The sequence below is a fragment of the Rhizophagus irregularis genome, chromosome 1, assembly GCF_026210795.1.
Source record: "Rhizophagus irregularis chromosome 1, complete sequence".
Lineage (NCBI taxonomy): Eukaryota > Fungi > Glomeromycota > Glomeromycetes > Glomerales > Glomeraceae > Rhizophagus > Rhizophagus irregularis.
In genome coordinates this window covers 1536089-1561340 of record NC_089429.1, presented here as the reverse complement: position 1 = coordinate 1561340, position 25252 = coordinate 1536089, and the positions used below count along the sequence as shown (strand labels likewise).

The 25252-nt window shown below is 28.3% G+C and overlaps 6 protein-coding genes across 6 annotated transcripts; 4 read left to right on the top strand and 2 right to left on the bottom strand.

The window, feature by feature from the left end:
- Positions 1 to 785: 785 nt before the first annotated feature.
- On the bottom strand, positions 786 to 2002 carry OCT59_000290 (uncharacterized protein; the record flags this gene model as incomplete). The annotated part of the gene is made up of 4 exons (XM_025326866.2): positions 786 to 937; positions 1018 to 1578; positions 1659 to 1777; positions 1866 to 2002. The coding sequence occupies 4 exons, from the start codon at positions 2000 to 2002 to the stop codon at positions 786 to 788; spliced, it is 969 nt and encodes a 322-aa protein (XP_025174063.2).
- A 1455-nt stretch (positions 2003 to 3457) lies between these two features.
- OCT59_000289 (uncharacterized protein) lies at positions 3458 to 4192 on the top strand (the record flags this gene model as incomplete). The annotated part of the gene is made up of 4 exons (XM_066138737.1): positions 3458 to 3506; positions 3732 to 3831; positions 3916 to 4003; positions 4061 to 4192. 4 exons carry the CDS (start codon positions 3458 to 3460, stop codon positions 4190 to 4192), a joined length of 369 nt encoding a protein of 122 aa, XP_065988204.1.
- A 3817-nt stretch (positions 4193 to 8009) lies between these two features.
- Positions 8010 to 8372, bottom strand: OCT59_000288 (uncharacterized protein; the record flags this gene model as incomplete). Its single annotated transcript, XM_066138734.1, has 1 exon — positions 8010 to 8372. The coding sequence occupies one exon, from the start codon at positions 8370 to 8372 to the stop codon at positions 8010 to 8012; it is 363 nt and encodes a 120-aa protein (XP_065988203.1).
- A 3717-nt stretch (positions 8373 to 12089) lies between these two features.
- OCT59_000287 (uncharacterized protein) lies at positions 12090 to 13279 on the top strand (the record flags this gene model as incomplete). The annotated part of the gene is made up of 5 exons (XM_066138733.1): positions 12090 to 12234; positions 12312 to 12493; positions 12559 to 12732; positions 12807 to 13160; positions 13241 to 13279. 5 exons carry the CDS (start codon positions 12090 to 12092, stop codon positions 13277 to 13279), a joined length of 894 nt encoding a protein of 297 aa, XP_065988202.1.
- A 6108-nt stretch (positions 13280 to 19387) lies between these two features.
- Positions 19388 to 21141, top strand: OCT59_000286 (uncharacterized protein; the record flags this gene model as incomplete). The annotated part of the gene is made up of 8 exons (XM_066138732.1): positions 19388 to 19464; positions 19536 to 19779; positions 19853 to 19951; positions 20014 to 20106; positions 20171 to 20261; positions 20348 to 20713; positions 20905 to 20949; positions 21023 to 21141. The coding sequence occupies 8 exons, from the start codon at positions 19388 to 19390 to the stop codon at positions 21139 to 21141; spliced, it is 1134 nt and encodes a 377-aa protein (XP_065988201.1).
- A 2442-nt stretch (positions 21142 to 23583) lies between these two features.
- Positions 23584 to 24925, top strand: OCT59_000285 (uncharacterized protein; the record flags this gene model as incomplete). Its single annotated transcript, XM_066138731.1, has 3 exons — positions 23584 to 23671; positions 23757 to 23947; positions 24116 to 24925. 3 exons carry the CDS (start codon positions 23584 to 23586, stop codon positions 24923 to 24925), a joined length of 1089 nt encoding a protein of 362 aa, XP_065988200.1.
- Positions 24926 to 25252: the final 327 nt, after the last annotated feature.

Below are 25252 nucleotides of genomic sequence, written 5' to 3'. Positions count from 1 at the left end.
TTTAATATCGCTGAATGATACATGATACCTATACCTTGTATACCTTAGTAATATCTCATTATTTTTGTTTCCTTTAGCTGTTATTTTATTCTATAAAGTTTACCAGTTTATAAAGTAACGCGCCTTTTGGATTGCTGTTACCTCTCATGTACATACTATTTACTAACTAATAGAAACGAGTTTTACATCAAGTATCGTCGTTATTCATGTTTAGATCTAAAACGATTAGAGATTCTTAGTATTAACGCATTTAATTATTGGTATTAACGAATATTAACGCATTTTATTATCACTACTATTCCTACCGATCATTATATAAATGTAATGTAAATTTTTTCATGTTTACTTTTTTACGAATTGCGAATTAATAATATTAATAAATAAAAAATATTAAAATAAATAAAAAATATTAAAAATAATATATATGAAAATAAATATATAATTTTATAAAAAAATTTTTTTTTATTATATTGGTTCGACCCCAATCGAACGTTTTTTAAAAAAATTAATCCGACTCGGACAAAAAAAAATAGTAATCAAAAATTAATTCGACCCCAATCGATCGGACAAAAAAAAAATAGTAATCGAACATTTTTTAAAAGATTAATATCTGACCCCAATCAAAAAAAGAAAAATATTCGACCCCAATCGAATATTTTAATTAATCTTTTATTATCCGACCCCAATCGGAAAAATGTTCAAGAACATAACATGATTCAGAAAATAATTTTTAATCTAACTTAAAAAATTAAAAAGATTAGAAAAAAGTTAAAAAATTAAAAAATTTAGAGCCAAGGCTCTCTTATTTTAACATTATTACAACTCATAACCATATGATCGTCCGCCCAGCAATTAACGCAACGGCCTTTGTACTCTTTCGGTATTTGAGTACAAGCGAAGATGTAATGATTATCATTACAATAATAGCAAACAGCTCCTATTTTTATTAATTTAAAAATTTTATTATTAAATAATTTATAAAATTTACTTTTACATTAAATTAATAAATTTTATTACCCGTTGATTCAAAACATTCGCGCTGTCGGCGCTGCATACGCTGCTGGCGTTGCTGCTGCCGTTGCCGTTGCTGCTGCTGCTGTTGCTGTTGCTGCTGTTGCTGTTGCTGTTGCTGCTGTTGCTGCTGTTGCTGTTGCTGTTGCTGCTGCTGCTGTTGCTGTTGCTGCTGCTGCTGCTGTAAAGGCCAGTATGATGGAATTGATGACTGGTGATATGTTGTTGTTATTGCTGCTGCTATTGTTGTTGTTGCAATAGCTGCTGTTGTTGCGGTTGATGCAGCAGTAGTTGTTAATGCGGTTGGTATTGGTGGTGTTGTTGATGCGGTTGTTGATGCGGTTGTTAATGCGGTTGTTGATGTAGTTGTTAATGCGGTTGGTATTGGTGGTGTTGTTGATGCGGTTGTTGATGCGGTTGTTGATGTGGTTGTTGATGTGGTTGTTGATGTGGTTGGTAGTGTTGGTGCAGCTAGTATTAGTGCACTTGTTGTTGTTGGTGCGGTTGGTGTTGGTGTTGTTGTTGCTGCTGTGGTCATTGCTGCTATTGTTGCTGCTCTTGCCGCAGCTATAATAATATAATAGAAATAGAAGTTATTTTATAAGTTGTTAAATATATATTTTATATAAAATAATAAAATTTATTACCTATTCTGAACGAGGGTGCACCGAACGAAGGTACTCCGAATGAGGGTACTCCAAACGAAGGTGTTGTGAACAAGCTAAACGTAGACGTTCTACTTCCAAATACTGGAGGCACTGGTAGTCTGTTTATTACAAGTCCAAAAAATGTATTTAAAATTATGATTATAATTAAAGGTTTTTTTCTTTTCTTTTATCAATTATTTTACTTACTGCAAGTTATTAATGATAGCGTTAACCGTCATTTTATGTATAGAATTAATTCCTTCTTTAAACTCCCGTATAGTTGTTTGATGAGCATTAAGAAGTGGATTATTGTTATTATTAGGATTATTGTTATTATTATTCATTTTTTTAAAAAAAAAATATTAAAGCGAGGAGAAGAAGGTGAGAGGCGAGGAGGAAGGTGAGAGACTTGCCAATTTTTTTTTTAAGGAGGTAAAAAAAATTTTTTTTATACGAAAAGAATTTAAAAATCATGGGAAATTTTTTTTTTTTTTTTGTATGGAAAAATTTCAAAAATTATGGTAAATTTCTAAATTAGGGAATAGTCCATTATTTTATAGTATTTTTTAGAAAATTTTAGCGCAATAATTGATAATCTAAGATTGAGAGCATAATAAATTTAACCATATAAGTAAAATAATGGGCTAACTGCAGAATACAAAAGTTATTAAAATATCACATGCAATTTTGCATATCGCCATATAAGAAATCCAATTGTGAAATAATACAATTATGAAATAAAATAAATAAATAAATAAATAATACAATTATGAAATAATAGTACTATATAACCATTTAATACATTTAATGGCGCAATACATTTAATGGCGCAACAATAAACATAAAATATATATATATAGCAATAGCCATTTAAAAAATCAATGGCGCAAAAAAATAATTAACCAAAGCATTTTGTTACATTCTGTTCTGTTTAGTATTGGTAGGCTAGTGGTCGCTTGTACATTTAGTTTTAGTTGTGAAGTATTACATTTTGTAAAAACTAAAATCGTTGAATTGTCTAGCCACATTTTCTAAAGAACTGCTTCTTTGTGTGGGTTCGCGAGGTAAATTCATATTTTGTAATCACATACCATTCGAATGTCTTTGATATTGAGGCCGCTGTTGAGTATTAGGTCATCATTTTGTAATCACATACCATTCGAAATGAGGCACCTGTTGACTGTTAATAAAGTATTAGTGATTAAATTCTTTTTGTCAATTGATAAAAAAAAAGGTTCAAATTTGTGTAATTTTTTTATAAGAGATGGTTATGATTTAATCATCTAACTGTTGATCAATCTCACGATAATAGTATAGTGTCTTACATCAAAGTGTTTAGTAATGTTGCGAATGAGTCACGGGTGAGTCGCGGGTGAATCGCGGGTGTTCAGTATATTATAAGTATTATATTATCGCGGGTGAGTCACGGGTAAAATCACAGAATTATACATAAACATTGAGTAATTCAATTTGATCAATCAGAGTAGTAATTCATTACATCATTAATAAGTAATATTATTATTAATTAGACTTTTATTTATTGATATTTATTACATCATTAACAAGTAAGTATTATTTAATTTATGAAAAAAAAAATTAAATCAAATTCATTCGTTTTCCTCATTTCCTCATTTTTTTTTTTTTAAAAAAAAATAATTATTTCAAATTTTCTTTTTTCAAAAAAAATTTCAATTTTAATTGTTTAAAAATTTCCTCATTTCCTCATTTTTTTTTTTAAAAAAAAATAATTATTTCAAATTTTTTTTTTCAAAAAAAATTTCAATTTTAATTGTTTAAAAATGTGGACCGATGACGAAGTTAGGATGTTGATTGACGAAAGAAAAGAAGGTAATGATCATTACCACTCCCTCGGTGGGGGGAGTTGTAAACGATCGTGGTGGACCTCGACCGCCGGAAAAATAAATCAGAGATTTTGAACTAGTTATACAGGGCGCCAGGCTTCTGAAAAATTCCATGGCATCGTAAAGGATTGCCGTGTAAATATTCAATATTATACAATACTATACTGTTATTTATCTCTTATCTCTTCACTAATTTACATAATCTTTCTAGTTAATGGAATTATTTTTAAAGAGGGACCCGAGAGGAAAACAAACAAGAAACGGAGAAAGATATCATGTAGAGTTCAGAGATCGGTTTTGGAAAAAATCAAGTATTAACTTTTTATCATCTTGTAAAGTGTTTTAATTTCTTTTTTAAATTCTAAATAATATTAAATTCTAAATAATATTTTTAGGATTGCAATTCCAACGGTCACAAACACAATTGCAACGGCAACGGTCACAAACACAACAACAGCAACAGCAGCGGGATCAGAATCGGCAGTATCGGGATCGGGATCAGAATCAGGATCAAGATCAAAATCAAAAAAAATTACTTAGCCAACAACAACAGCAGCAGGATCAAGATCAGAATTAGGAGGATCAGGATCAAAAATTACAAGATCAAAAATTACAAAGGCAACAGCAACAGCAACAGCAGGATCAGGAACAAGAAGTGGTTCAAATATTTGAAGAAGAAGAAGGAGGTTCTCAATCAAGTCTCGCAAGCCTCGCAATTTGGGAAATCGACGATGATTGATTAATGTTAATTAAATTGCGAGGCTTGATGTTATTAATTAATTTCATATCATTATAATTATTTGCTTATTGCTTAGTATATATTAACGTTTTAATAATTAATTAATTAATATTATTCATTTTAATAAAAAAAATTTTTATATTATTATCATTGCTATAATATTAACGCGATTTTTATTATAAAGGCTAAATTGGCCAAATGAATGCCTGCCTAATTGTTATATTTAACTATAAACAATTTTATTTATAAACGTTATTATAATACATTACAATACGTCGTCTATGCAGTCTGTTATAATAAATACGTCTGTTATTAGTCCAGATATCGGTAAAGAATTCTATACTTATTTGAGAACTATTGCAAATACTTATTCAGATTTTAACGGTAAGTAAGGCAGACGTTTATTTCTAATTTTATTAGATTGAAATTACGTATAATATAGGGCGTTATAAAATTTACAATACAAAAAGAACTAATAAGAATTTTCCCTACAGTTTTATTTAAGAAAGTTTTATTTAAGAAATCCGATATACACATCGCGCGTAATACAATTTCAGATTATTTGACAATTTTTAATTAAATTGTTTATTTCTATTCTTCCATACATTCCTTATCAATAATATATGTTTTACGTCCCAATTTCATAAAACCTACACATCTATTGATTGCAGTAACATCAATAAATTGTGTAGAACCATCACCTACAAAGGAAGTTGTACCTAATGAATCTTCATTAACTTCATTTGTCCATGTTACGTTCGCTAGCATTATTTTCTGATCCATATACCCGTATAAAAAATAATAATTAACCTGGGCGTAAAATGATTTAGTTACGAATTCTGGGATTGCACTTGGTAAGTGAGCCCATTTGTCAATTTCTAAACGGGTCTAAAATGAAAATTATTAAATAAAACTTACAAAATTAATTTACAAAATTAATAAATGATTATATTGCATTAAATACTAACCAAAACAGTGTAATTAATTCGTGCCCAGTCTTTATTTCTACGTATCCATTCTGACCCAATTACTCGACCATCGGAAGTTATTAAACAACCAAATTTTGTTCCGTTGGTTTTAAAATCCTAAAAAATGTAAAAAATGTAAATATTAGTCAATATTTAATTTTAAAATTGAAAATAAAATAACATAAAATAAAATAATACATACATTTAATCGCATTTCTGATGCACGATCATCTATTACACATAAATGATCTTTTATTTTTTTAACTTCTTGGAATGTAAGAGTATATGGTTTAGAAGGCCATTGAAATTCTTCTTCATAATTCTCATTTGTATAAACCAAGTGCTCTTTATATTTTTTATCAGATATAGGAGGAAAGATCTGGTCATAAAATTTTCTAAAATAACACAAATTATTAAATAATTCTAATAAATATACATTGTTTGTTAGATTTTTATATGGATGGAGGCGTGATTTTGCTAGCGGTTGTAACATTCCACAAGTACGTTCCATAGGAAACTGCCATGTTGACCAACATGGTCCAGTATCCTGAATACTATCAGCAACATGTAAAATATAATGAAAGCATACTTTCATTACACTTAGTCGGACAGCCAAAAACTGATAATAATAACTAAAAATAATATTATTTTAATAAAAGAACAATAATTCAATAAATAAAATAAATGTTGTAATATATATACCGTTCATAATGTTGATAAAATAGCAATAATAATTTCCTTATTTCTTCTTGATCATGTAAAGATAATACTCGTTTTTGACAAAGCTGAACAGCTTTAACAAAAAAGGACCAACCTTTAAGATAATTTGCCGGCAAATGATCTTTTAATAAAGGTAAAGAATATAAGGTTATCCATGAAGCCCACTCCTCTGCTTTGTAACCATTATGGTGATGTAAGATATTTCATGGTGGTCGACCAAAATCAGTTGGAATGGATTTTCTTACGGTTTCCATTTCAATCCCAATCTCAGTCCATTGTTTGTTGTTAATTACATATGGCTGATCATTAAGAATAGAATCTTTAAAAAAACAACCCATCCAATGTTTTAACATATATAATGCGATGTTTTCATAAAACAAATGCATAATATCTATTGGAAAACATGTAGGAAATCGAGTTGTTTCTATTTCTAATAAAACACTACGTCCTGTAACACCTATTTCAAAATAATAATTATTAATTTTATAGTAAAAAAAATTATGTTGCAATAGATTTATTATTTACCTAAATCAGAAATTAATGTATCGCGTGTTCTTGATGGCGGTATTGTCGTTATTTGTTCAATTCTTATCATATAATCTCTATGAGTTCTTTTTGGTAAATCTGATGGATTATAAGTTTTATATGTTTCAATTGATGGTGGTGGTGTTGTAGGATAATATACATGATTATTATATATTCCATAAAGATCACAGTAACGACATGCCATGTATGAATTATGTCCAGTTAAGCAAGCAAGTTTTGACAATCCGGGAGTATCTCCAGACCAGGAAAGTACCGTAACTTTTAAGAGGAAATTCTCATTCGTAGCACCATCATAGCATTCAACACCATCTACAAATTTACAAATTTACAATTATTTTTAATATATTTTTTTTATCATTAAGTTTTATCATAATGTATGTAATTAAAATTACCATTTAATAAGCATAATTCTTCAACTATTGGTTTCATAAAAGAATTAAAATTTTTTGGAGCTTTAGGACCCGGGATGATTGAAGTAATAAGTAAATTTTCTTTTTTTACACGTTGATGGGGTGGCAAATTAGCATTAATAAATAAAACTATCCAACAATCATCACATTTTTGTTTGAATAGTTGATAACCGTCAACAGAACCTAAAAGTGCAATATCACGATCGTCTTGAAAATATCCCTTTTGGGATAGATATTTATATTGTGAGCCGTCAAATACATCGCCAATAGCACCATCATCTTCTCTGGTAATATATTCAGAACGATAACGTAATTGTTTTGCGCGTGTTGGATCTTGATATTGAATTTTAAATCGATTCTGAATTGAAAAATATGCTACTTGTGCTCTTGGTCGTCCTCCTTCTTGATAACGGTCAGCTTTACAATAGGTACATTTATTTAATGTTTCCAAATTACCAGTAAAAGCGCAGCATGAATTTATGCACATATCAACCCAAATTGGTTTAATAGGAACTATATTTTTAAGTGTTTTTATTAGCGTATATTGACTTGTAAAATTACCACTAGCTGCAGTAACAATTTCTTTAAAGGCTGCATCAGTAATATTTCGTCAATTTTTTACTTCAAGAAGACGTAAACCTCTAGCAACTTCATCATTAATACTATTAATATTAGACCCTACAATATTAGACCCTACAAATAATATGTATTTGCATTAATAATAAATAATTTTAAATAAATAAATAAATATTGCGTATATTACCTTCTGTTAAATTAATACCGTCATCAGATGATTCGTTATCGCTACTATATAGTCCTTTTTGTAATACTTCAAACGTATTATTATCATCAAAAGAATCATATAAACTTTCATAAGATTCAATTTCAGTTGCAGTTGATGATTCTGCTTTTTCATCAGAATTGTCAAGATTCATTGTCATGGTGTTCTTGATTGTCATCATCAATTACCATGAGAACGGGAGTAGGAGATCTTGAAGATCTATTATCAAATTCATTCCTCCTATCATCATTACAATTAAAATATAATATAAAACATTTAATAATCATTATTAATTAACGAATAACAGAAATATTCTCCTTAATACTTACTGTTTATATTCTACATCATTATCATCATAATTATTATCATCGTAGTCGTTATTATTATCATCATTATCGCCATCATTATCGTGGTCGTCATCGTGATCGTTATCATCATCGTAGTCGTTGTCATGGTCGTTATTATTATTATCATTATCGTTATCGTTATTATCGTCGTTATAATCGTTATTATTATTATCATCATCGCTATCATCGTCGCTATCATCATCGTTGTCGCTAAAATTATAATTCTTTTTTGCATTTTTAATATGTCTCCATTTGGTAGTAGGATGCACATATTTACCAATATTATCTGATCCTTTTTTTTTACATTTGGAACATATACATAATACTTTATTATTCGACATTTTTTTCCCAATCAGTTAAGTAGTATAGATTTTATAGTAGACTTTAGTATAGATTGTTATAATGTAATTTAATAAAATAATTTATTATTCAATAATATTTAACATTGACATATTAACATAAATAATAAAATATTGATATGATGTTTATTATCTTAAAATAATGTACATCGTTAATGAACATTAAATTTAGGTGATGCACATCGAATGTTGTGACATCGGTAGTACATTGCAGGGTCCGATGTTCAGCGTTTCTTTATGATGTACATCAAGTGACTGATGTACATTTGATGAACATTTTTCCCGTGACTTCCTGATGATACTTTTTTTTCACAATTTATAAAAAATAAACACTTTTTTTTTACACTATACAAGATTTATAAAAATTAAAAACTAAAATACTTTTTTTTTTTTCACACTGCATAAAATTTATGTTTCAGATTTTATAAGCTAAAAAATTTTGATTTATCTTTATTCGGAATAATTTGTACACAAATATTCCTGTCATTTTAAGATGGCTGTGTAATTTAAAAATAGATGAAAACTCCTTTTGTATTCCTTTTTTGTACTTCGAATATTGTATTAAAAAAAAGATTTTTTTTTTTTAAGAACAATTGATAATGTTTCTGCCTATTTTTTTTTAAAAAAAAAGCATTATACATATTCTTTACATACATCTTTACACCAGTGTTACACACCCACCCTATAAAAAATATGCACACTGTTTATATACTGTATATTCGCATCTTTGATACTGTTCGCAATTTTATATACTGCACATCAGTATTATGTATACTGTTCGCAAAATGCCAATAATAAAAAATGTAACAAAGTATACGGTGAATAGACTGTATGATACGGTATTTTAATTTCATACATTTGTAACGTATATTGTATAAATATCTTTCTACTGTATATCGGTATTTTGTATACTGTTCGCAAAATATGGATACGGTATATTAAATTCATACGTCTATAACGTATCATTCATTTCTGCTATAGATACGGTATATTAAATCATACGTTTATAACGTATTTTACTGTGAATAATAGATACGGTATATTAAAATCCTTATATTCTACTACTTGATCTACCATTGCGCGAACTTTTCTTGCTATTGTTCGAAGTAGTCATCAGCAAATTTAATCGGGCATAATATTACGTAAGTTACGATGTCCGTAAATTTACGGAGTAAACATACGTAAGTTTACGGGTATCATAAACTTCCGGAATATTATAGCATATACTTTTGCAAATTTTACGTACCGTAATCGTTGCGGAATATTACGCTCGAAATCCTTCGAAAATTTACGTACCGGAATCGTTACGAAATATTACGCTCGAAATCCTTCGAAAATTTACGTACCGTAATCGTTGCGAAATATTACGCTCGAAACCTTCGAAAATTTACGTACCGGAATCGTTACAAAATATTACGCTCGAAATCCTTCGAAAATTTACGTACCGTAATCGTTGCGAAATATTACGCTCGAAATCCTTCGAAAATTTACGTACCGGAATCGTTACAAAATATTACGCTCGAAATCCTTCGCAAGTTTTACGTACCGGAATCGTTACGAAATATTACGCTCGAAATCCTTCGCACCTAGAGTTTCAAACCGGATTTATTTTTAAATCCGGATTAGATATGAATAAACCGGATGCCTTCGGATTTTTCAAAAAGGTTGGGACACTTAGCAAAATTTAAAGAACTCGGAAATATTCGGTAAAGTTAAAATTATACGCTAATTCTGCGGCTTATATGAAAAGTGTTATGCTCAGTTATACATGCGCCATGTTGTGCGCATAAATCGGGTATAGTTCATGATAATCTTAATCTTTGAATCTTACCTGTCTTTACTAATAAAAAAATTTTTTTTTCAGCGAGACTTTTCCCAATTTAACATCTAAAAAGCTTTCTGCAAGATATAAAGAACGTTTTTATTAATGCTCCTACACGAAGACGTACACAGTTCACTTAAAAGAACATGGAATTGCATCACCACGTAAAATTCCGTTACCTAATGCAACACGGTGGAATTCTTAGTTTCGACTGATTTTTTATGCTAAAGATTATATGAAGCTGAATTGCGAGTTAATACCAGAAATGAAAAAAATAGCGAAAATTCATGCTATTTTACAAGATAATCAACAAAGGGGTAATTACCATCAGGGTAGTAATTACTACCATTTTTCATTTTATTTCACCTTTTTCAAAAGAATTTGTTCATACTCTCGATTTTTTTCAACAAAAAAATTTGCCTATTTTCCCCTTTATTGACCACGACTTCAGCATCTTGATTCTTACTTACAGCTAGTTTTTTGTTAATTTAGTTTTTTTTTCATATTTTTTGCTTTATTAAGCTAATTAACCAACAAAATATCACCAATAAACAAAATCAAAATACTAGTTTATTACAAACATATTTTATAAATTTTATCACAACAAAAAATCATCGTCCCTGGTACGTATATGTGATATCCGCTTCGAATTTTACTGAATAACTACATATGTATACTTTTTTAGTATTCGCATCAGGATTTAATCAGATTTATCAAAAAATTTGCCGACGGGCTTTAATTTATTGGTTTTTATATTTTATGTTTATTTTACTGAAAATTTTTGGATACTTTTAAAATATATCGTGTTTTTCTGCGGTTTCGATCTTTGTTCCACGTACCATTTTAGACCCTGATCGATATTTGTTTCACGTACTATTTTAGACCCTGATCGATATTTGTTTCACGTACTATTTTAGACTCTAATCCACATACATTGATATTGGTTCCACGTAGGTACATTTATAATAACCCGAGTATGATTAATACTTTTTCTTAGATTTTTTTTATATCCACATATGTAGACCCGAATCCACGTGTTCTTCTCCACATACATCGATATTGGTTCCACATAGGTACATTTATAATAACCCGAGTATGATTAATACTTTTTCTTAGATTTTTTTTATATCCACATATGTAGACCCAAATCCACGTGTCCTTCTCCACATACATCGATTTGATTCCACGTAGGTACAAAAAATTTGCTGACGGGCTTTAATTTATTGGTTTTTATATATTATGTTTATTTTACTGAAAATTTTTGGATACTTTTTAAATATATCGTATTTTTCTGGGGTTTCGATCTTTGTTCCACGTACCATTTTAGACCCTGATCGATATTTGTTCCACGTACTATTTTAGACCCTGATCCACATACATTGATATTGGTTCCACGTAGGCACATTTAATAACTTCTGGGTATGATTTATACTTCTTCTTAGATTTTTTTATATCCACATATATATTTAATAATTCGTAACCATTAGTATTGATTGAGCTCAGGGGATTGTTTTTATTTTTTATATTGGCATTAACAGGTCGCAGGAAAAATGAAAATTTTCGTATATTTTCAAAATTTATCGTTTTTTCCGACTTTTACAGTACTATTTTAGTCCCTGATCCACGTATGTACATTCATAATAATTCATAACCATTAAATATTATTAAGCTTTTCCACATACATCGATATTGGTTCCACGTGGATACATTTATAGCAACTTCTAAGTTTTTCCTAATTTAGATTTTTTTATATCCACGTATGTACATTTAATATTCATAAATACCGTAAAATAAAGACTTGCTCAATATTTTTTTTCGTGAGGATTCTTACCTTATCATAAATTTTATAATTCTCTATTATCATCAACATTACAAACATGTCCGGAGATAGATCAGAATTTCGAAATAAAATTCAAAAACTTCTATCGGCGGGTGAAGAAACATCAAACAAACGCCGAGGTATTGAAAGTAGTATGAGTAGCACGAGTAGCATGAGCGAAAATAGCTATGAAGTTTTTAATGGTATGCAAATATTTGAATATTATCGTTTTTTAAAATTATGATAATTTATATTTTATAACAAAAATTTATTTTATTAGAACAACTCATAAAACTCAACAAAAAGGTTGATAATATGATAGAACAAAATAAACAGTTCAACACTAAATTAATCGAGGAGAACGTAAAAACCAATAAACATTTGGAATTTTTATGCAATAGAATGAAGCATATTGAGGAGATGGTCGAATCTGATAATTCCGGTGATAATAACTTCATAAAGGTTAGTCTAGCTTTTTTAAATTTTAAAGTCATATACATATTATAACTCAAATTATATTTCTTTAGACCATAATAAAAGATGTTGCTAAAGCAACATTTAATATAAGTATATACCCTACCAAAGAAGAATTACGAGAAGCAACTGAGGAATTTCTCAAAATTCGACATCAAGACTTTTACAACAAATTCACTACTAAAACGCAGTGGATTTCATATTTTAACAACAAAATTTGTCCAGAAGTAAATTTTTTATATTTAATATTTACGTTTTAGAAAACTAATAAATAATAATAATCTTTTTTTTTTAATAAAAGCTTCTATCAAAACAAAGATCCCTACGAAGTTGCTTGACAACTAAAGCTAGAGATGCTTTATTCAGCTATTTTGGAGAAGTAATTTTGCCACCCATCAATACTAACACTTCATCAGCAGGGATAATTGAATGGAAAAATCATCCTGCAGTGGCTGAATGTTACAATAAACTTTTTAATCAAAATGGAAGTTTGGGCGTGCTTACGCGAATACTTGAAAGAGTATTCGCTGGAGAATATCCATCTTCTTTGCATCTCGCCTTCGTAACAGCCACGTTCGCAGTATTATTGGACCCAAAGTCTAAAACAATACAAACAAATGAAAATACAATGAAAAATAAAATAGAATATTATATGGTAAATTTCATAATTTTGAACTTAAATTGTAATAATGGTATCTATTTATTAACTAATTTATTTAAATTATTAACGGTCAGAAATTATTAGATGATGATAGAACAGACGGCAAAAACTAAAAAATATATTGATTCCGTAAGTAAAAAAATTCTTCTTTTTCGATAATATTATATCCTTTTTCCTTTAAAGGTTCTGACTAATTAATATAATTCTTTTCTATATTACTAAATTTAACAAGTGTGCATGTTTTTCAATTTTGAATGGGGGAGGTGCTGATGGAAATATGTTTTTTTTAAAGTAAAGGGCTTAGCAAGAATTTTATATATAAAAATTTGCAAATTTTTTGTAACAAACCAAATAAAATTTTCAATTCAATAATAAATTTAAGGCAAATTTGACTTTTTACTTCATGTGCCGATCTCTGGAAATAATCGAAATATGATCGGCTTTTATCGGCCGATCATTTATCCAATTCTAGTAAAATTTTATTCAATTCGGCTGATCCGGGACCAAAGATTTTTAAAGAAAACTTCAATAAAATAAAAACAATAAAATAAAAACGTATTTTGTGGTGAAAAAACATATTTTTTATTAATTACGTGCAAAAAAAAAGATCAAAGTAACAAATTTTTGTGGATCGGCTGATCTTAATGAGATTCACGGCCATATGATAAATAATTTTATATGTAAATATGGCCATTTTTACTGAAGGAAATAAAAATTTGCGTATAAATACGGTCATTTTTACCAAAGGCAATAGCAAGTAAATAATTCAAATCCTATACAAATACCTTAAAATGATACCCCAGGAATGCCCATATTGCTCAAGAACATTTTCCTCCAAATCTGGATATACTCAACATGTTAAACATTGTGTTCCTCCTGTAATTGTTAGTGATAGTGAATCGGATCTCGTAACTGATATTAATATGTTTATTTAAAGCAATTGATTAAACAATGGTAAGAAAATTTCGAGCGAATTTTTCTTGCCATTGTTCAAAGTATACAATTGTTTATTTTTAAAGCAATTGATTAAACAATGGCAAGAAAAGTTCGCTCGAAATTTTCTTGCCATTGTTCAAAGTATACAATTGTTTTTTTTTCAAAGTAATTGATTAAACAATGGCAAGAAAAATTCGCTCGAACATTTCTTGCCATTGTTTAACTCAAGTCTATTGTTTTTTTTTAAAGCAATCGATTAAACAATGGCAAGAAAAATTCGCGCGAATTTTTCTTGCCATTGTTCGAAGTATATCATTGTTTATTTTTAAAGCAATTGATTAAACAATGGCAAGAAAATTTCGCTCGAACTTTTCTTGCCATTGTTCAAAGTATACCATTGTTTTTTTTTTCAAAGTAATTGATTAAACAATGGCAAGAAAAATTCGCGCGAACTTTTCTTGCTATTGTTCAAAGTATACCATTGTTTTTTTTAAAGCAATTGATTAAACAATGGTAAGAAAAATTCGCTTGAACTTTTCTTCTTGCTATTGTTCAAAGTATATCATTGTTTTTTTTAAAGCAATTGATTAAACAATGGCAAGAAAAGTTCGCGCGAACTTTTCTTCTTGCTATTGTTCAAAGTATATCATTGTTTTTTTTTAAAGCAATTGATTAAACAATGGCAAGAAAAGTTCGCGCGAACTTTTCTTGCCATTGTTCAAAGTATACCATTGTTTATTTTTAAAGCAATTGATTAAACAATGACAAAGAAATATTTATTGAATAAATAAAACATAAATTTGTTAACAAGATATCCATTATCTCAATTAATTTAACGAAATTTGGCCAAAAACCAAAATTTTTACCATTATCAGACACGCAAATTTAATGATTACATATTTATATCTGTGTACCCGCCGTAACGTATACCTATATGTATAAAATCGATAACATTTAACCGTAGTACCGATCACGTGTATGTTTATCGCAACTGGTTCAATTACGTCAAAAAAATTATTATTTTACGACAAAAAAAAATTTGAAATTCTCGTTTATTTATTATGAAACCAATATAAAGATTTATTGAACTCGAAAATATTAGCGATTGAAACTTAATTTTCCTTAAATTTAGGCCTTTATAAAGTTAAAAGTAAATTGACATTCCCGATCATCAAAATAAATAAAAATTTACGAAAACTTTATTCTTATAAAGATGAAAAAATGTTATTTTATTATCAGCTTGCAGTTATTACCAGTTTGCATATTTGTCTATTATATAATAATTTTTTTTATCATACACTTCAAAAAATCCAACAGTTCTATCAATACCAATTACTTCCACATATTGTAGAGGACCGAAGCAATCAAAAAATTTTAAATTTCCAATATTTTTCTCCAATTTTTTGATTTTTCGAATATATGCAAACATTCGTTCTTGATTTTGCATATTATGGAGCATGAAATATTCAACTTGTCCAAAAGTCTCCTCTTCTTGTTCATCAATAGTTAAGTTAATCTATAATAAAATTTTCTGTTTAATATTTGAATGATATTTATAATAATTATAAAATCTAATTATCAATTTCTTACAGCGACACAATAATCATTTCGACTACTATCATTTTCTTTTTTCCACCATTTAGAAGATACAATATTGCCATCTTTTGTACGAAGTTTCCCATACTTCATATAACTTTCTTCAATGTCCTAAATAATAAATAATGATATTACATCTGTAAAAGTATTCAAAAATAAATAAATATACAATGCAAAGTAGTTATAATTAAAAATTACTCTAATATCCCTGGCGTTTTTTTGGAATATAGCTGCATAGCATTGCTTTAATTTTATAGCCTCATTTTTTGTTAGTTTACAATTAACACACGGAGAATAAAATTCATACTGATTATCATATACAATACTAGACTTTACCCTATGCGATGGCCATGCTTTTTCCTTTTCTTTGAAATTGGAAAAAACTTTTTCATCATACGTTGGTAAAAATTGTAGATACTTAAACCTTTCTTGCAGCAACACATTATTAATTAAATTCACATATGGAAGTTTTCGAGAGCTAATAAGTGGAATTAACATTCCACAATACCTTTCCATCGGAAATTGCCAAAATCCACGACAAGGACCAAGATCTTCAATACAATCTCCTATATGCAGAGAGTAATGAAAAGAAATTAAATACACCGGCAATCTTTCTCCTTCTAACCCGTATGAACTATTATTATAAAAAGACATGTTAATTAATGTATAAAATATTATTATATAATTCCATAAAGATGATACCTTGCATAATGATTATAAAATTGTATCAATAAATTTCGGATTTTATCTAGATCTTCAAAATCTATTCGAGGTTGAATACATAACTGAACAGCTTCAACAAAATTTGACCATCCTAAGAAGTAACTATTATTTTAAATTATTTAAATAAGCTTTCCTATATTATCAATTTTTTAACAATTAACTCTTTTTATTTATTATTACCTTTGTGGCAGCCTTCCTTTTAATAATGGTAAAGAAAATAAAATAATCCAATTTGCCCATTCCACAGCTTTAAACCCAGCCGAATGTTTAATGATATTGCGTGGAGGACGTCCAATATCAGATGGCATATTAGATCTATTTTTTTCCATGATTTCACCAATTTCAATCCATGTTTTAGAACTTATTGTATAATTATTTGAATTCCGTTCATCATTTTTTGGATAGAATTTTCCTATCCAATGTCGAAACATGTGAGGTGCAATGTTTTCGAAAAAAAGGTGCATTATATCCACTGGAAATGAACGTGGAAATTTTATAGAAGATAACTCAAATAATATACTCTTTCCTTTAATTCCTAATTTTTTTTTATTAAACAAGAATTTTAAAAATTCAGAAAATATATTAATCAATTTTACTATGAGTTTATTTAAAATATTGAACTAACCGCAGTTACGTATATAAGTTTCTCTACGATCTCCTTTCAGATGTTCTATTTGATTTATGCTAGTCAGCATCTCATCATGTGTTCGAATTGGTAATCGTATAGAATCAATATTTTGTTGTAATGGATAATATACATGTCTATTCATTTCATTTAAAGTTCCTCGAAGATTACAGAATCTGCAACCTGAATATGAATTATGTCCCGTTAAATATAAAATTTTTGAAAGAGCAGGAAGATCTCCAGTCCAAGCTAATATGTGAGCACGTAAAGTAAAATATTCTTTTTTGTTTCCATCATAGCATAATATTCCATCTGTAAATACAAAAATATGATTAATAAATATTATATTAATTATTATTTTTCATATTTTTTAATATACCTTGTAACAATTTCATCTCTTGAATTAATGGATAGAGAAATGAATTAAAATCTTGAGGTTGTTTTGGCCCTGGGATTATTAATGTTACCATTAAATTTTCTTTTTTTACCCTTAATTCTTGAGGCAAATTATTATTTATAAAAAGAAATACCCAACAGTCATCAGTTTTTTGTCGAAATATTTGATAACCGTCACAAGATGCAGTAAATGCAACATCTCTAGGATCGGGAAAATATGCATCATTTAATAACTCTTTATAAATCAGCCCATCAAAAATATCACCTATGTCCCTATGAACAAGATCTCCTATATTATTAGTATAGTTATGCCTATATAATAATTCTTTGGATCTTTTAGAGTTTTTAAATTGAAGCTTTAAACGCTCAATTATAGAGACAAAAGGTAAATTTTTTCTTGATTTACCATTACTATAATATCGGTCCTCTTTACAAAATTTACACTTTCTTTCATTTTCTAAAACTCCTACGAACGCACAACATGAATTGACACACATATCGTATATTTTTGGTTCAATTCCTACTATCGAACCAAGTATTTTTTTTATTTTATTTAAGCTCATTTTATTTCTATTGAAAGCTTTATATATATTATTAAATGCAGCTTCAGAAAAATTAAAATTTGATTTCACATATAAAAGCCTTAATCCTTCAAGCAATTCATCAGAAATAATTGTATTATCTAAAAAATTTATCATTATTGTTAATAAATAGTTAATGTATTTAAATACTATTAATAATTTATTTTGGAATTCACCTTCTTCATTATCAGCATTAGAATTTATGTTATCAGATTCTGATTCATTTTGAGAATCAGAAATTGAATCATCATTTTCATAATAATAATAATGATCATTTTCATAATTATTAGTTTTCTCATTTTCTTCATTTTGGAAACTAAAATCATCATTAGTTTCTTCTGGAATTTCTTCATTATCACACATTTCCATATATGATCGTTCATTTTCTTCTTCATTATCACTTGTCACCATAAATGATCGTTCATTTTCTTCATACAAGTCTTCTTCACGTAAGTTTTCTTCGTATAAATTTTCCTCTTCAGAATGATAAAAATTTTCTTCAGGATGAAGTCTTTGGTATTCATCTTCTAGAGCTTGTGCCTCTTTTTCTTCTAATAAATGTCGAGCTACTGTTGTCCTATGAAGTACTCTTCCCCTACCATTTGATAAATTTAAACAATGTTTACATTCACACTTAGGCATAATTTCAATTAGGAAAAAAATATATTTATTTAATGGTTTTTTAATTTAATAAAGTTTATTATATGTATTTGGAGAGTTTTATCACATATAATTTGTTAGTACTTTCTTTGAATTCGCTTTCTTTATATATATATTCGAGAGTTTGGTATATTATCCCAACACTCTAAATCCCGACATTTCATAAGCCCGACACTTAATAAGCTCGAAATACAAATATCGAAATGAAAAATCTTGAAATTTATTATAACTGATTTCATAATGTACGGGACTTAGCAAATTTTAAAGAACTCGAAAATATTCGGTAATATTCGGTAAAGCTCAAAATAAACTCTAAAATTAACGTATAACATAATTACATTATATAGTATATACAATTATACTTTATACTACGCCATCATATATATGTGTATATATGTCCCGTGTTATATATCTTTTCTACAATAACCCGACTAGCCGAGTAACCCGAGTACCCGACAATCCCGACAATAAATGATGGGCTGAGATCCGTCCTTTTAAAGTGTTTGTGCCCCTATGATCGCTACATATAGGCAGGTCATGTTTCACATTGTTTCACGTATCTGTTTACACGGGGGATGTACGCGATTTTAATTTATCACCTGATGTTAATAAACCCTAGTCATCATAAAAATCCACGTATTTTTCCTACTTTTTTCTCTTTAACATTTATACGTTTACGATACGTTCGATACTTTTACGTGACTATGAGCAATAATAATGATCTCCAAGAACAATTGGACCTTATCAAGAAACAAAATGAAGCTTTATTGGAAAAAATAAAGTATGTGTATGAAAAATAAGGATTTTTATGCAACTCTTCATAAATTTTATTAAAAAAAAATTTATTTTCAGTTCTCTGGATAGTACTTTTTCGTTTCCCACAACAATAACAAGTTATAATAGACCTTCTACAGCGTTAAGTTTCCAAAGGCCTTCCTCCACAGCGAGTACGCGAAGACCCTCCACGTCATTCACAGCGAGTACGCGAAGACCCTCCACGTCGTCATCCATAACTTCTGTTGCTGTAAGCCCTTCCACATCATTCACAGCGAGTACGCGAAGACCCTCCCCGTCGTCGTCCATAACTTCTGTTGTTGTAAGCCCTTATTATTATTACTGTATTTAATTATTTAAGTTATTTATTTATTTTTTAAATATATCATTAAAAGACACATAGTTTTATACAAAGGCCAAAAAAGAAGTATATTTCAAAAGCTGATATGTTAAACGCGTTAAATATTTCGAATGAAGTGTATACGACATCTGTGGTGCGTATATACATAAATAATTTGGTTATACAAAACAAGACTTTAATAATCAATAAAACTAGGCTGCAATGCGCATATGCGCTGATTATCAGCTTGAATACAATTATGCCTATAAAGACATTCCTAAGAACATTTTATTCAAAATAATCGAAAAGGTAATTTTTATTTGTTTTATAGATTTTTTTTTATAAATATAATGAAATAATAACCTTTTCTTAGTTTAAATTAAGAACGAAAGACTTACATATACCGTTCAGCTTTAATGATTGGTTTGCGTATGAATTGTTAAAAAAACACGTCCAACATGTCCGTGAGTATATTTGTTTTTTCTTTTTTTTTTAAAAAAAAAAGAAAAGATCAAAAATCTAATTTATATTTAATTTATATTAATGAAAGGCGATCATAAAGCCAAGAATAGAAACGGATATTTTAAGAAAAGGAATCAAGACGAGGAAGAAGAAGAAGTTAGAAATGAGGAACAAGAAGAAGAGGAAGAAGTTAGAAATGAGGAACAAGAAGTAGAGGAAGAGGAAGAAGTTAGAAATGAGGAACAAGAAGAAGAGGAAGAGGAAGAAGTTAGAAATGAGGAACAAGAAGAAGAGGAAGAGGAAGAAGTTAGAAATGAGGAACAAGAAGAAGAGGAAGAGGAAGTTAGGAATAAGGAACAAGAAGAGGAGATTAGAACTGTAATAATCAGAATTGAAGGAAACGAAGAAATCCGAAATAGAAATGAAGAAAATGATGTTGAAGACGAAGATCAAGGTATAATTATATTGTAACAAATCAACCATAGGAAATGACTTAATTTAATGTTTGTGATTAATGTTTGTGATTTTTATTATTTAGCAAAAAAATGAACCGGAGAACCTATGAAAAGTAAAATTTTTTTTTATAAAATGATTATATTTTAATTTAAATAAAAATAATTAAATGTATTTTTTTTCTATTAATAGAGGATTCAAACAACAAACGATTGAAAGTTACAAGTAAAATTACAAGTAAAAAAATTTTTTATAATTAATTAATTTAAATAAAATAACTTTTAATATTTTTTCTTATTTATTACATTAGACGGACGAAGCCTGCGTAGAAGACCTATGGCCGTTAATAAAGAAGAGGTCAATCGTAGTGCCAGTGGGGTTGTTAGTACCAGTAATAAGAACAATAAAAAGAAAACCAAGAAAAAATAATCATTTACTTTTTTTTATAAACTAAAATAAAAAATGTTTTAAATTTGTAATGTTCGCAAATAATCACCAGCCTCTATAAAAAATTTCATACGTTATAGCGTATTTTCTATAGATACGGTATTTTTTTATATTATTTTTATTATAAATTTTACAACTTTATGAACTTTATATTAAATACTACATTTTAAACCCATATGTTTATAATGTATACTTCGACACTAGTATGCACTACCCAAAAATTTACTGATGTAAAGAAAAATTCACAAGAATTTTCATTAATACTGTTTAATTTTTAAGTTCAAAGTCTGATTGATAATACTGTTATACTGTTTAATTTTTAAAGCTCAATTATAAATCAAATTTAATAAATTAGTATTAAGATTTTAATTTAAAGATTAAGCAGTATCAAGGAATATTCTCGCGAATTTTCTTGATACTGCTTAATTCTAATTAGCTAATTTAGTACTAATGTTTTAATTTAAAAATTAAGCAGTATCAAGAAAAATTCGCTCGAACTTTTCTTGCCATTGTTCGAAGTATACCATTGTTTTTTTTTAAAGCAATTGATTAAACAATGGCAAGAAAAATTCGCTCGAACTTTCTTGCTATTGTTCAAAGTATATCATTGTTTTTTTTTAAAAGCAATTGATTAAATAATGGCAAGAAAAATTCGCGCGAACTTTTCTTGCTATTGTTCAAAGTATATCATTGTTTATTTAAAGCAATTGATTAAACAATGGTAAGAAAAATTCGCTCGAACTTTTCTTGCTATTGTTCAAAGTATACCATTGTTTTTTTTCAAAGTAATTGATTAAACAATGGCAAGAAAAATTAGTTCGAATATTTCTTGCCATTGTTTAACTCAAGTCTATTATTGTTTTTTTTAAAGCAATTAATTAAACAATGGAAAGAAAAATTCGCTCGAACTTTTCTTGCTATTGTTCAAAGTATATCATTGTTTTTTTTTAAAAGCAATTGATTAAATAATGGCAAGAAAAATTCGCGCGAACTTTTCTTGCTATTGTTCAAAGTATATCATTGTTTATTTAAAGCAATTGATTAAACAATGGTAAGAAAAATTCGCTCGAACTTTTCTTGCTATTGTTCAAAGTATACCATTGTTTTTTTTCAAAGTAATTGATTAAACAATGGCAAGAAAAATTCGCTCGAACATTTCTTGCCATTGTTTAACTCAAGTCTATTATTGTTTTTTTTAAAGCAATTGATTAAACAATGGCAAGAAAAATTCGCTCGAACTTTTCTTGCCATTTTTCAAAGTAGCATTTTTTTTTTAAAGCAATTGATTAAACAATGGCAAGAAAAGTTCGCGGCTCGAACTTTTCTTGCTATTGTTCGAAGTATAGCATTGTTTTTTTTAAAGCAATTGATTAAACAATGGCAAGAAAAATTCGCTCGAATTTTTCTTGCCATTGTTCAAAGTATATTTTTTGCAAAAACCGAAGCCCTTTAAAACGAAATATAGCCAAAGCGCAATTAATCCGCAGTACTGTGATACCACAATTAATTGCATTATTGCGGAATTGCGAATATCTGATATATGAACTTTAAACTCCGTAATATCTGCAATCAATACCCAGAACAAATGTTATGCCAATTACTGTAAGCCAAAGATACCGCGGTTCTATATGATCACGTGAAATTTATTTTTGAAATTTATTTATACATACAGTTTACAGTAGGATCGGGGAATTAGAAACCGTGCCCAGAAAACGGGGCTGCTTAAAAACCGCGCCCAGAAAACGGGGCTGCTTCTTTTGTGCCATTAATTTGGGGCTGCTTAAAAACCGCGCCCAGAAAACGGGGCTGCTTCTTTTGTGCCATTAATTTGGGGCTGCTTAAAAACCGCCCCAGAAACGGAGCTGCTTAAAAGGAAACCTATTACATCATGATTTAAACAAATTATGTATATATATATTCTTTGTGCCATTAAAAATTAATAACAACTTTCGAACAATACATACGCTCAATACAATACATTCTTTTGCTATTTAAACTGTCTTCCTGGAAATAATTAAATAATTTTCTTTTTTCATAATTTTTCATAAATTTTCCTCTATCATAAAATTTTCCTCCATCATAATCATAAATTTTCCTCTATCATAATCATAAATTTTCCTCTATCATAATCATAAATTTTCCTCTATCATAATCATAAATTTCCCTCGTTCATAAATTTTCCTCCATCATAATCATAAATTTTCCTCTATCATAATCATAAATTTTCCTCTATCATAAATATAAATTTTCCTCTATCATAAATATAAATTTTCCTCTATCATAAATTTTCCCCTTTCATAAATTTTCCCCTTCATAAATTTTCCTCTTTCATAAATAAATTTTCCTTTTTCATAAATTTTTCTCTTTCATAAATAAATTTTCCTCTTTCATAAATTTTCTTCCGAACATTCTTACTTACAAATGATGAATGTTAATCAAGAAGTCGATCAAGAAGTAGCAACAAGTCAACATCAAGAGGTGAATGTTCAAGAAGTAACATCAAGCCAAAATAGTATGTAGAATCATATATATAATTTTTATAATTATTAAATAAAATTTTTATTAAGAATAAACGTTTATTTCTGTTTCAATTCTAGAATCGAACATTGTAAAATTTGTTGTAGATATAAATAAAAATATGGAAAGCCTTGGTATAAATTCTCTTAATATATCATCAAACCAAGAAGCAATTTTAGATAGTAAAGAATTCGGAATTTTTAAAATACTTTTCAATAAAGAAGAAAATACAATTTTACAAGCAGCAAATGTAGCCCCGGGATCTAGTTCAGTAAGTTCATCAACAGCAAGAACCACTGATTTAAGATCATTTTTAACCGCGCCGGCAATCGAAATGGCAAAAAATCTACACAAACTCCTATTATATTTTGATAATCTACCAACTATTCCTCCTACAATGAATCCAAACAATATTGACGTTAAATTGTATATTAAAAAGTTGTTAGAAAAGTTAAGTACTTTAACAAAGGAGGAGTTTGAAGCTGAAATTGAGAATCAAAATAACAAGGATTTTTTAAAAGTTTATTATTCAGAGGAGGAAGAAGAGAAAGTAGTAATTGATTTTCAGAATGAACTAAATTTTCCTGAAATCATTTCAGAAACAAACCTCTTAAAGCTTGATTCAGATTTTGATATTATAAAAGAAAATACTATAAAAACGTTAGTTAATCATTTAATAAAAGTTTATGACAAGATTCTTGAAGAGCATATCGAAACGGAAATAAGAAGAAGAAGAAAGTTTAGGGGATATGTAAATTTTCTTATGATATATCAAAAAATAGAGGTTTATTGTAATTTATATAAGACTAGAGCTAGGGGAGAGACGATTAAAAATCAAACGAATAAAAAAATAATTGAATATAGCAGTTCTAGCAAATTTAAAACTCAAGATATATCAATTTTTATAAAAACAGGAAAGAGAATTGAAAAGTTAATTAGTCTTTCAAATCGTGAATGGGGAATTATTGACGCTTTTCCAAATTTAGACATAAATTTTTTCAAATCTACAACAAGTAATGCCGCGTATGAAGTTTGGCTCAAACTCATTGAGACTGGACTCATTATGACCAAAGAAGAGGGACAAACAATTTATAATTATAAAAAAATTGAAGAGAATTATTTAAGGGAATATAAACTTCAGAGAATATATAAATCGATTCAAGCGAGCGATCATGATGATACTGGTTCTCCGAGATACTACTTCAACGAAGATGACGACGGTGATAATGATGAAATGATGATTGACTAGTGATTTCATTTTTTTTTCTTCTATTTTCGTTTTTTTTTGGTTTTTTGAATATCTCTATCTATTAGAGATCCTTTTTTTTTTATAATTCTAATAATTTCAACTGGGTTTTGTCGGGCGATTTTTTTTTTGGAAAAATCTATTGTGTTATAGTTAAGGTCAGTGTGCGTTGGCATTATAATTGCGTTTAGGGACAGTACGTTGAATTATAATTACGTTAGGATTAGGGTCAAGATGTTTGGTTTATGGGATTATGTAATAAAATCATTGTATTTTAACAGTTAGATAATTTCTTTATTAATATATAATAAAATACATTGCTATAGTTGA